Here is a 13,579-nt window from a genome sequence, read left to right on the forward strand (position 1 = left end):
TCTGTGATTCTTTCTGTGCCAGTTTCTCCATGATACGCCTGACTGAGGCTGTTTACACCAGACATGGTGCCACTAACATGAGTAGGCATCCCCAATTTTAAAAATTAATTCTTGTAAGTGACAAATAGCAAAGGCTTAAAACCGCAACTGTTGGCATAGTCTAGTGACACAAGTAGGTTCCTACTTACTTAGGTTGTTAGCAGGCTTGTGTCACTCTCGCTAAAGCCCTGGCATTGTCTTCTACTGTTAATGGTTGTTCAAATTAAGGTTCTAGCACAAACTAAAGTGCTAATCTGTCCAGCAGTGCCRTGGGTGGGTGGCTCTGCTGTTGCGTGGACATGCAGAAGATTCCAGTTCTGTCTGTTCTTCCCCTGGAGCTACAGAGGAGAGTGAGGCTTTCTGTGCAGCCCTGAAATTGTGTAGGGGTGTAAATTCAAAAATCTAAAACTGTGTACAGCAGGGCTCTGCATAAGTTATGTGGTGTGATTCATTTAAGAGGAAAGTCTCCAGCATGTTGGAACCATGGTGGAGTCTATCTTCTGATAGACCCCATTCCTACAGCACTGCTGTAATGCTGCTTAATCAGCTGGAACCCTCCAGCAGGTTCCTTCCTATGAGACTACATCTTTAACCGTTACCCTTTAAAAGTACTGTTGTTTGAAAACAAGGATGTTATGCTGATCTAATGGTAAGTGTTGTTGTCTGTTGGCCTCATTGAACTGATCCTCACCCCCTTTCCTTGTGGCAGATGCAGATCTAGTAATTCTTTAGACAGAAGAGGGGTGATTTCAGCTAGCTGGTATAGGAGAAAACTTAATTTGGAGGATTAATTTTCTGTGGGATCAGGCAGCTGAGCTGATAAGGAATACAGATATAGTCATCCCAACCAAAAAAAAGACTCCAACCCTGTACGCACTTTGCCGACTGCACTCCCTGCGGACTTGACTTGCGTGCTTGGCCTGAACAGAGTTAAGGGGATGTTGCATCAATAACTTGAATACGCTGAGACATGAATGTGCTAAACATCAGAGAGAGGAGGCAGTGAGGAGCACAACACATGGGAGGCCAACCCCCTGTAATGGGCTTATCTGGCTCCCCTGTGCAGCTGAACCTGGTGTAGGAGGATGAAACGTTAGAGGTAGCTTGGCAGGCATCAAATGCTTCAATTCTATTATGTAACCAGGTATTTTTAATAGGTCTTTATGTATACAAGTTAAAAATCTTCCTGAGACCAACTGCATTTTAAGGGACAGCGATATTTTAGACAACTCTCTTCAACAATAGTCCTATATACTTTAGAAAAACAGGAGTGGCTGTTGAAAGCTTATTTAATTTGGAAGCACTGTTTCATCTTCTGCTAATTTGAACTTCTAGCAATGTCCTGAACACCATTTGGGTTGTGCATTTTCATACCAATAAAATGTAACTTGTGTATGTTCAGTCATAACTGCATGTGGTGTTTCAGTTCAATAAATGATTAAAGCTCTAATTGGTTCTGACTGGCTGTACGTCTGGAGCATTATGTAACTTGACAGGCCAGAACTGAATGCTGACGACTCAAACCGTTGATAAATGTATCTTTTAAAGGAGGAACATGGAAAATAAGCAAAGCAGAGATCCGTTGGTACATTGTGGTTTGCAGGTCASCTTTCATTTGCATAGTAACCCATGTGGGTATGGATTCACTTCAATAGATGAGCCATATGTGCCTGAAAACATTCCATGTGTAGGATCCTAAAATAAACCTTTCCTGCAGCATTACTTGGAATATTTTCTTTTTCATAACTTGACAAAGTGCCCAATACATTGATGAAATATCTTCTGATAAGCCAGCCCCTGGCTATGCTTCACACATGCTGGAAGGAGGCAGTATTATTGAACACAGTCCTGCTCTCTGCTAGCCAGCTATTCCCCGTGTCCTTCTCCAGACCTTGGTTTATGCAGATTCCAAGAGAACAAGCTTAGCTGGTTAAAGTATTCTGGTTTAAACAAAAAAAAAAAAAAAAAAAAAAAAAAAAGGCCTATGAACAACGAAGGAAAAGGGGGTGTTTTTGAGACTGTTTCTGTGAATGAGGCTACCAAAAATGGGGGGGGAGGGGGGATTTCTGTAGAAATGGCTGCACAATTCTTGTCTGTGAGTCCATCTGATCTGTACTACGCACATTCAGTTAACAGAGCAAAACTGTGCAACCTTCCTCGCTAGTGCTAGACGGGCTTACGAGCTGGTCACACCGGGACCCGGGAACTTCCAGGCTGTTTCTGCCAGCACTGAGCTGTTGCTCTGCTCCACTGTCACATCACTCTTGTCCTGCAGAGAAGGGGCGAGTTTTCCTTCTCTTCCTCTTTCTTCTTTGCAGCACCTGCCTCATTGCACCAGGCCAGTTTTCCACCTTACCTAAATCTTTTATTATTCTACTGTAGTTGGAGTGCTTAATCTATATCACTGGTTTAGCCCATCCTCAGGWGGACTCAGATTTGTAGCCTCAGATCTCTACCTGCAAGAGAAGATTAGCAAAACGGGTGCATGCCTCTCTATGAACCAGTTGTGCTGGTGTGAAGCTTCACTTTGCTCCTGAAGGTAATGGCAAACTTTTGTTTGCAAATGTTGCTCATCATGAAAACTGGAAATTTCTCCAGTGCCTGCTGCTTAGGGTCCTAAAATAACACCTAATGCTACTTCTGAGCTGTGATTTTGCTTTCCACTGAGGACATCTATCATCTTTAGGTCTTAAATCTAGGAAGAGCTGTTTCTAGTAGTAGTTGCCTTATCCCCGAGTAGTTAGAAAACTTATCAATCCATGAAATAATATAATTTTTGAGGTTGACCGAGGTGAAATTAAATGTGAGCTTCAGCTAAACACAACCTCAAAAAGTGTTTCTCTGGTCTGCTTTACTGATAAGGCTTCACTTCTTGATATCTCTGTGGCTGGAATGCCTTCTCTTCACCATCCCTCCCTGCCTTAAATCAATTTGAAATAGAAAATTGCTTGAACACTGAGCAGGGTTCTGTCTTTCCACATGCGTGAAGACAAGCTAGAACACTTCTACAACGCYATCCTTGAGGACTTCTTCCACAAAGCTCTCTAGATTTGCAGAAGGAAGGGGCTGGATAAGGAATATATAAGAGGATAAGAGATAAGGAATATGTAAGAGGAATRGGATGGCACTGAAAGCTTTTTGTCTTTTAAGAAACTCTTGGGAATAAGGGATTATCCAGAGCAATGCCCCTTCTCTCAGCACTCCTCTAATTCAGGTTTCCCTGTCTGACTCTGAAGGGCTGTTACGATCTTTCTAGGCTGTTGTTTTTAATAAATATATATATGTATTCAGTTATATGCGGTAATTGCATCCCACAAGTGATTCGTAACAAGACAAATGTCTTGTTTCACTTTCATGTGATTTAGGGTTTGAGATTAGGATTGCAGCAGCAAAAAACAAAAATGTTCTTGTTGTTCCTTGTACAGTCTGTGCAGATGTTTCTCCTTTTTGTTGTTGGATGTTATGAGTGACCTCACAGTCGAGAAACCAAGGGAGCTTGGGTTAGCAAAGGTGAAGTTTAGTAAAATAGCACCAGGAAATCTCTTGCATTAACATACAAGATACAATTTCTGTMATCTTKCTGCTTTTTTCTTTTTGTGGCACTTGCCCTGTGATGGGAAAGTGATGCAAAGTGACGCTGCACTGTGCAGCAGCTGTGTTGCCCTGCATGTAATAAATTGCTTAACAGAACGGCTCTGTATTTGAATGACACAAACAATAAAGCACGTAACCACTCAAACAAAAGACAAAGTCCTGGGCTTGTGTACATGGCTTACGTAACGCTTTGTGAAGTGTGCGCTGTTAGAGGCATCTTTTAAAGCATTGAGTGGGAGCTGTATCGTTGGAAGGTTGGTGTCAGCATCTAAGCTTTTTGCCAGCTAGGGGAAAGCTGGAGACTATATCATGAGTCATCTTACCTATTTTAAATTTCTAGTTGCATGTGCTTTCCTGTTCTCCTCTCTCCACCTCCATCCCTTGAGAGAGGAGGGAGCCTAGGCAGTAACTTGGATGTCTGCATGAAGTGAAATGAGTCCTACTGCAAGTGTCTCTTCCACTAGGTAACAGATTATTGATCAGGAGGGTTTTGATGTCTTAAAAGTAAGACACAATGAAAGAGTTCTCTGCAGCACTTCTAGGAGGTGGAGACCTGATTCGAGTGTGTCCTGCTTTTTAATAAATTCCTGTGGTGTCAACTCTGAGCTATATCATGTAGAGTCTGGATGAATTATGTGTATCTGCAYTATGCTTACAATCTGCTTTCAATGTTTTGCAGGGAACTGACACTTTTCTGGAGCAAATTGCAAAGAAGAATTGATCCATCTTTGGATTCCTTTTTGGAAAGATGTCGTCAGTTTGGCATTATTGCCAAAACACTACAGCATTTATTTTTCCTGATAAGAGTCATACAATCTGAAGTAAGTAAGCTGCTGTCCAGAGTTCTGGAGCACAGCTAGAGCTCCTGAAGGGAATGTAGTGCTTTGTTAATAACTTCACTGAACCAACAAGGAAACTATACATTATTGCATTGATCTGGTTTTCTGATTAAGTTTCTGATATCTTACTCATACAAATAACTGAAGGACATGCCTACTAGCTGTAGTTTTATGTCAGTTTGACCCAAATCCAAGTTACCTTCTATCATAGTGCTGTTTCTTRTTCTTAAAATACAAGATGATACAAGATGGCTGTATTTTGCACAAAAAGGATTCTTGCAGTTTAAAGATATATCCTCAAGTTGTAAATCTGTGGTGCAGTCACATTTGGAGTTCTACCCTTTCTGATCCCTATCTGCAAGCAGGCACAGTAAGATTCAAGAGATGCTCAGCAGCAGTTTTTTAAAAACTAGGAAGTTCTGTTCGAAGAAAAATGGAAACACTGMAATCAGTCCATCTAGCAGAAAACAAATGCAGGATGCTATTTAAAATGTTCTTTATAAGCTTACTATGCCTGTCCTGGTCCTTATTCTGAGTGGTTGTTCAGTTAAATTTTCTATTTTCCTTTGGCTGTGCTTGGCTGTTAAATTGGCTGCACTCAAATGTTTTGTACCTAGCTTCTATAGGGGACTAAATTTTGGGGAGAGTGTTTATAAATCATAGACTCGTTATGGTTGGAAAAGACCTTTCAGATCATCAAGTGCAATCATAAGCCCTTCAACACCATAACCTGCTAACCCATGTTCCTGAGCGCCACATTTACACGTTCCTTGAGCACTGCTGAGGACGGTGACCCCACCACTACCCGGGCAGCCYGTTCCAACGCTTAAGTGCTCTTTCCTGTAGATATTTTTCCTCATATCCAACGGGAACCTCCACCAGCGCAACCTGAGGCCATTTCGTCTTGTCCTATCAGCATTTATCCTGGAGAAGAGCCTGACCCCGTCTCCCTACAACCTCCTTCCGGGTAGTTGTAGGAGCGATGAGGTCTCCACGGAGCCTCCTCTTCTCCACACTAACAACTGCGGCCGCTCATAAGCTCTGGGCCGCAGCCCCTTCCCCAGTTCCATGGGAGCCACTCCAGCWCCTCCATGTCCTGCCTGTAGCRAGGGGCCCAAAGCTGAGCTCAGTGTTGGAGGGGCGGCCTCCCCAGGGCCGAGCGCCGGGGCCGGTCATGCCTCTGGCCCCATTGGTCCTAGCACCAGCCTCGAATCTGTGAGCAGCCTTGGTCACCTGGGCTGTCCGTCTGTTCTTAATATAAGCCGAGTTTAAAATAAGCTATCTGGTAACAGTAAGACCTTAACTATTCTAATAACTATATTGCTCAGGTAATGAAAGTGAAATTGCATACAAGCATCTTTCCCTTAGGACTATTATTGTTTCAGTGAACAGTAGTGCTTTGTTCAGAGAGATCTTTGTTTTCACTTTCTCTAAATTGGGCTTATTTCTACTTTCAAAATGTGTGGCAGTGTACAGTTACATTGCAGGGATGCTCTATGACTTACAGACCGGTTCTTTCTCCCTGTTCTCTGAGAGGCCCTTGTAAGAACATTTCTTCTCTCGGGAGAGCAGCTTTTTAGTGCTCTACAGCAAATTAACACAGCTGTGGAATTAAAGAAGTATCAGGTGACTTCCAATAGCCTGTGTACAGTGAGGATAAGAGCTAGTTAATTCTTCTAACTGATCTTTAGTTCTTTTAGACCTTTTCCATTTAGGTTGGTATGCGTGTGTAGTTCTGTTAGCCAGCCAGTACAGAAAAGATAGTAAAAATGCACAAAATGGAAATTGCTTTGGAAATAAATTGCAGAATGCCCTGTATTAATCGTTGCATAAAATGGATAGGTCTGAGGAAATGAGCAGAAATACATGAAGAGTGATGCTGTATCCTAAACTCTGCTTTCTTAAAGAAAATGAGCAGAAAATAAATACTGCAGAGGGAGTGACAGCAAAAAGCTCATCTTGTGCTTAAAGTATTGGTCTGGGACACGTGTGGTGTGTTCCATTCCCGGTGCTGCTATCTGTTTTGCTGAGCAAGGGRTGTTTTGGAGGGTAGTTCTCCTCCCTCTCCCCTGTTAGAGATGCTCCTAAATGGTCTAATTTCAGCTTGGCGTCCGAGTGCCAGTGCCTGGAGCCTGAGCATTAAACTCCTTGGCTGTATTAGGTGTTGAGCACATCTTGGAGATCCAGCCATAGACATCTTGTGTTCAAGACAAACAACTATAGTAGGACTGGGCAGACTGAGTCAGGACTTTAGGAGTAAGGTGGAATTAATTGGTTTATATAAAGCCTTATCTACTACAGAAGATTGCAGGAACCACCATTTGTCTGGATACTTCTATTCCATTATACAAATCTTTGTTGCCTGAAAAGGCATATAAGCTAGTCTGAAAGAGATGCTAGAGCAAGAACTCCTCCACTAGAGACTAGTTTAGCTACAAATAATGGAAATATCTTTATGCTATAAAAGCYTTCATACATTTGCTTGTGTGTCTGCTTTCACACGGACTGATAGGTCTTCACAGAGGGAATCACCGTTGTCGGCGCAGGTGATGTGCATACAAATATGCTGCAAATAAAGTATTTCTGCCAGGAAAGAAAATCACATTGAAATAACACCCGATTTTATGTAAAGGCRAATGGTGTTTGGGACAACAATGAAATGAGGTGTTATGAAGGTGTCAGTCATTGAGCCAGTGAATGATATAGGAGGCTTTTAAAAACAAAGCACTATCATAAGATAGACACTTAGGAGTGTGTAGTGTGCAGTGGGGATTTACCATTTAGCCCCATTTTACTTAAACTGGGGATTTGCCATCTTTCACGTTTCTTTCTTTTCTCTGCAGGGTTTCCTCATCTGCTAATATACAGATATTCATGCATACTAATTAAAAATGTTCTTTTTCATCATCTGTTAACATGTGATAAGTCTTAACTGTTACTTGTCTCCACAAATGATAACTAAATAATTGCTTCATGCCTTCACATTCTGTATTCCTCAAGTTTGCTATTGTCAAATTTTGGAACAAGATAGCGTTCAGTCTTGCCCATGTAGAATCTGACCTATGTGCTGGTTTAGATCCATGTATGGATAAAGTTTGTGGGTATCTTAGTCCAACTGAGCAGTATTTCAAGAAGTTGAATAGACTTCTCAGAAAATCCTCAGAATTTAAATGTGAGTTATCTTCATCAGGAAACACTTTTGGAACTATACTGCTTGTAATCTTAAAGATGGGGTTTTTTTTTAGTATAAATTTACATGAACTTCCTTATTTACGGTGTGCCAGATGTGCTGAATTAATATCCTTTGTGGATGCTGCAGAAAGAGCATAGGTTGAAGATTTGCACCGTTCATTTTAGACACCTGACCTAGTTGTGTCTGAGAATCAAACCCTCCATGGAGGGAACAGGAGCTAGAGGGAAGGGCATCTTACAGAGTCCAGTGCCTGAGGTAGTGTGACTGTTCCAGAGAGCACTGAATGGGAGAGACCACCTTGCTTTCAAAGAGTAGAACAGCTTGTCAGGTAAAATATTAGTCAGCTTTCTGAAATACAGTAATKGACTCAGGCACTTAACACAGTCTAAATATGTTATGAATATGCAGTAGCTGCTATTTTATTGGAAAGCCTTGATAACTAGCTGTCCATAAAGCTTTGCTATCATCAGGAAGCCTCCAGAATGTAGGTGTAATTCTTCCAGAGAGAAGTTCTAGAGAGAATATATATACACCAAAGAAAAATAATTTTTCTTTTCTTTTTTTTGCTTAACAACAGGCAGAAGAAGCAGGACTTGCTGTGTCTGTTTTGTTATGTGTGAGAGCCCTTCAGATCAGATCAAATGGAAGTGACGAAATGAAGACATCTGTATGTAAAACGATCGCATGCCTTYTACCAGAAGACCTTGAAGTCAGAAGAGCATGTCAGCTTACCGAGTTCTTACTTGAGCCAACTTTGAGTGGATTTAATGTGTTGGAAGAGCTGTATATGCAACCAGATCAAAAATTCGATGAAGAAAATGCACTGGTCCCCAACTCGCTCCGTTGTGAGCTGCTGTTGGCTTTAAAAGCATATTGGCCATTTGATCCTGAATTTTGGGACTGGAAGACTTTAAAGCGACATTGCCTTAAATTGTTAGGGAAAGTAGCTTCTGATTCTGAGGATGATGTAAGTTGTAATATGTCAATCAATGAAACCGACCTCTTAGATAGTTTCTTAAGTGACTATGATGACACGAAAGAACATAAATATTATGATGGAAAAGATTCAATAAATAATCCTAAAGAGAAAGTAAGAGTAAAAAAGCCAATTGGTTCTTCAGAAAGATACCAGAGATGGCTTCAGTACAAATTCTTTTGTGTGCTGTGCAAAAGGGAGTGTATAGAGGCTCGAATACTGCACCATTCCAAGATGCACATGGAAGATGGTATTTACACATGTCCTGTGTGTACAAAGAAGTTCAAAAGAAAGGAATTTTTTGTACCGCATGTAATGGAACATGTTAAAATGCCACCTAGTCGAACACACAGGCCGAAGAAGAAAATAATACTGAAAAAAGAGAGATCGCCACAAAAGACAATATCTTCCAGCAGCTCCTGCCCGGCACTTCAGGAAAAGCTGCATCAGCCCCAACTGTCTGAAAACCTAGAAAGCGACGCACATGAATATGTCACATTCAGCCAGTTGGAAAACTGCCAGCTACAAGACAGAGACATCTACCCATGCCCCGGCACAGATTGTTCGAGGGTATTTAAACAGTTTAAATACTTAAGTGTACATCTAAAAGCCGAACATCAGAACAACGATGAGAATGCCAAACACTACTTGGATATGAAAAACAGGAGAGAGAAATGTGCTTTCTGTCGCCGGCACTTCATGACATCCTTCCATCTGCGGGAGCACGAACGAGTGCACTGTGGTCCTCAGCCTTATATGTGTGTGTCAATGGATTGTTATGCCAGGTTTGGGTCCGTTAATGAGCTTCTTAATCACAAACAAACACACGATGATCTTCGTTACAAATGTGAACTAAATGGCTGTAATATTGTTTTCAGTGACTTAGGGCAGCTTTACCATCACGAGGCACAGCACTTCAGAGATGCATCATATACATGCAACTTTTTTGGTTGCAAAAAGTTTTATTACTCAAAAACTGAATTTCAGAACCACCTTGCAATGCATAACATCGCCGTGTCAAACGGGGACGGGAAGCAAACGGTGAAACGTGAAGAGTCTGTTTCAAAAGACAAGTTCAGTTATCTTCCAGAGTCTCAGCTGGTTGAACAATCTGAAAGCTCCAGTCCAAATGAAAACCTGGATCCCACGAGCTCTCAGGAAATTCCACAGATCAAGGAAGAAGAGCTCTCCGACAGTGAAGACCTAGACAGTGAAAGTACTTGCAGTGTTCACTGTGGGAACCACAGCACAGCTGTAAACCAAAGCCAGGTGTCTCCTTTATTGACTGAAACAGGGGCTCACAATCAAACGGCTCCAGATTTTCTCGTGTCCCAGGAAGGAGTCTTCCATTCAGCAGATGTGAAAGAACAGTGCTCCGGTGAGGCAGTTTGCCTCGATGGAAAAAGCTTCTCTTGTGGCTTTGAAGGATGCTGTGCAACACACAAACACGCCAGAAGTATGCAGAAACATCTTCGTAGGGCCCACCCATATAACTTCAAAGGTAAAAAAAAGATGGAGATGAAAACTAAAGACTTTCTGAACCTGCTGAGTGWTGCTCCGGGCAGTAAATCCCCCAGAGACATTGGTACGGAGTTGGATCAGAATTCAGATACAAATGCTGATTCTCCAGAAAGCCTCTATTACAATAAAGGAAACAATGGCCTGAAAGAAGAAAATTATCCTTCTTCCCCAGAAGCATCTTTTTATGACAGTTCTAAAGTATCAAATATTGAAGACAATATGCTGGAACTACTCTTAGGCTTGAAACATCTCAGCTTAAAAAATTCCAATATTCAGAATTCTTCAAGACACAAGCCTTTTTTGGGCTCCTTACAGTCCTATTCATCTAGGGATACCAAGTGCCCTGAGTCAGGAGTAGAAGAAGCTACCTCAAAATTTCAGTTTCAAGAAGAAGAAAACTTACCCAGCCAGTATCTCACCCAGCTGGCAGCCAAACCATTTTTCTGTGAATGTCAAGGATGTACTTGTGAATTCGTGACCAGAGAAGCTCTCTTAATGCATTATGTTAAAAAGCATAACTATTCAAAAGAGATGGTTCTTCAGTTAAACATGTTCCAGCATCGGTACTCACCATTCAAGTGTCATATTTGCCAAAGATCATTTACAAGAAAAACACATCTTAGAATTCACTATAGAAACAAACATCAAATTGGCTGTGAGAGGATGACACACAAGGTCTGCTCTAATGATAAACTTGATCATGTAAGTTTATGTACAGAGGACATACATAATACTGTGCCAACAGCTGTCTCTGCAACCAAGGTTGAATTCATTGAACACTCAGACCACTCGGAACAGCTTTATCGTCCCAAAAAGGAAGACTGTAGTTCTGAAACCGATTTGGAGTCCAGTGAAGAGACAGACAGCAGCATAACAAGAAAAACGTCTAACCTGGCTTCTCTGGACAGTCACAGGGAAGAACTGGAGGCAAGAGAGGGAAGAGGAAGCAAAAGAACAGTTGCTAAAGGAAACTTATGCTACATATTGCATAAGTACCACAAACCATTTCATTGTATTCATAAAAGCTGCAACTCTGCTTTTACCAACCAGAAAGGTTTGATTCGTCACTATAGGACCGTTCACCAGTATAACAAGGAACAGCTCTGCTTAGAAAAAGACAAAGCAAGAACAAAAAGGGAACTTGTCAAATGTAAAAAAATATTTGCATGCAAGTACAAAGAGTGTGGTAAGCGTTTTCTGTGTTCTAAAGCCCTTGCTAAGCATTGTAGTGACTTCCACGATGAACATATAGAAGATCAAAAAGTGCTTTCTGAAGCTGAATCTGCAAGATTTGCTTGTAACCAAGCCCATTGCCCTGCTGTATTTGTTACTTTTAATAAGCTAAAACAGCACCTGGTAGAAGAACATGCCAGTGCAGAAAAAATAAACAAAGATTTTGAAATCCATTGTGACCTTAATGGCTGTGATCGAATTTTCACCAATTACAGTCACTACTCTCAACATGTGTATTTCCGACATAGTGAATACTATGATAGTCTCTTTGGAAATCAAAAAGAGGAGCAAGATGATCTTGATAAGGATAAAAATGAACAAAATTATTTGAAAGACAATTTTGACATGAACAAGCAGAATGGGAAGCAGATAAAAGAAAAACCTAAAAGAATTAGCAAAAGCAAAGAAAAGCATTTGATTAATTTGAAAACAAAAGAGGAAGCCCTACAAATGTGCAAAGAGAAGTCCAACCAGACCCAGTACCCTTGCATGGTTCAGGGATGTATGTCCGTTGTGAAACTGGAAAGCAGTATAGTGAGGCATTACAAACGCACACATCAGATGACCAATATATATATAGAGCAACAGATCCAGAAACTGGTTGTTTGTGTTAAATGTGGCACAATGACAGAAAAACAGTCCTCATCTGACACAGCTTCAGGTGGGGATAAAAAAGGCACAAAAGTTAAAGAGGAGAAATCAGCTCACTCTGTGCAGGAAAGTCAAAAATCTCTCACTGCAAATACTGATCAGGACCATCAAGGTGTAAGCAGTGACGACCAAAAAAGATGTTCAGCAGGTAGTGTGGGCTTCGATACGAGTGCCTTTATGTATTCGGGCACCTTAAAATATAACCACAGTTCAAAAACTAGCAGTTTTGAAGAGCATAACTTAAGGGAGTCCGTGAGGTGTAAAACAGGAGATGTATCTGAAAACAGTGAAGGTGGCTCTTATTTCTCCAACGTACAGTTAGAGTTGCCAAGGGAGAAAGACGGAGAGGGACGTGAACATAGCACAGATACCCAAAATGCAAAAAGAAACGTACGTTGTACTACGAAGGACAAATTACAGAAGCAACCCCTGTCCAGACCATTTGACTTAAAGACGTATAAACCAATGGGATTTGAGTCTTCATTTTTAAAGTTTATTCAGGAAAGTGAGGGAAAAGAGGATGACGATGATGATTTTGATGAGGTGGTGGAATGGGAGTCTCCTGAGCAGTTTCCAGTTGATGGAATCTTGCAAAAAGACGGAGACTCTCGACGGGATCGGGATGCGCCAGTAAACAGCTTTGTGAAGGAGAAAAATGCAGTCGGACCCCAAAACAATCATGGGCGGCTAACAGAAATACAGCCCATCATTTCAGAATCGTCATCTGCCCCTTCTTTAGAAAACTTGAGGGCTATCTTGGACAAGGCATTAATGGACTGTGGAGACCTTGCCTTAAAACAGCTTCATTACTTAAGACCGGTAGTTGTTCTGGAAAGATCCAAGTTTTCCACGTCCCTTATTGATCTATTTCCAACAAAAAAGGCYGATGAGCTTTGTGTAGGAAGTACATAAGTAGTTTTGCTTAGAACAGATTGCCTCCACTACTGTTACATGGGGAGAATTTCAAATTAGAGCAGAAACTGTTACAGAACACACTGTTTAGGTTAGTTTGGACTGTTTAATTCCATGAATGTATAATATCTGTCAAAAAGTACTGGCCAAGTTAATTTAGCTCCCCTTTTTTTTTTTTTTTTTTTTTTTTTTTTTTTTTTTTTGTTTTGGACAATGCTGATTTTGGTGCTATTTAACACATCAGAATACTGGGGGCTTCCTCTTGCAGAGTAAATGTGCATGATTGTATATGGAACAAGTACTAGGGTACCAGGGTTTGGGGGGTGATGGAGTTATTACTTGACTTGAATGTGCACCCTAGGGTGCTTTGTGTAACATATTGTACACTACAGCATCTTATATTTTTTGAGTTATGAGTTTCAATAAATTACAGTTTTTCACCCATTTGTTTACTGTATGGTAAATCTTTTTCTTTTAGGCAACTTTAATGTGATTTGCTTTTATTTATTGAATTTGGGACCATTCTGTGCGTGCTGGACAATGTTCCTTCAGTTTGACACATTTGTAGATAGCTAATTAGGCTGATGAAGCAGTGTAGGTAAGTTTTACTCTGTAATATTG

The 13,579-nt window shown here is 41.0% G+C and overlaps 1 protein-coding gene across 2 annotated transcripts in view; it reads left to right on the forward strand.

Annotated features, from left to right (window-relative positions):
* The window catches only part of RLF (rearranged L-myc fusion), a 42,177-nt gene extending 29,043 nt beyond the window's left edge, over positions 1-13,134 (forward strand). For both annotated transcript variants that reach the window (XM_026044646.1, XM_026044647.1), the window contains 2 exons: positions 4,313-4,454; positions 8,243-13,134. In XM_026044646.1, coding sequence (XP_025900431.1) covers positions 4,313-4,454; positions 8,243-12,958 — 4,858 coding nt within the window. In that variant the 3' untranslated portion in view covers positions 12,959-13,134. The remainder of the gene's footprint in view (positions 1-4,312; positions 4,455-8,242) is intronic.
* Positions 13,135-13,579: the final 445 nt, after the last annotated feature.

The sequence above is a fragment of the Nothoprocta perdicaria genome, unplaced genomic scaffold (genome assembly GCF_003342845.1).
Source record: "Nothoprocta perdicaria isolate Ctin4 unplaced genomic scaffold, notPer1 scaffold_375, whole genome shotgun sequence".
Classification (NCBI taxonomy): Eukaryota; Metazoa; Chordata; class Aves; order Tinamiformes; family Tinamidae; genus Nothoprocta; species Nothoprocta perdicaria.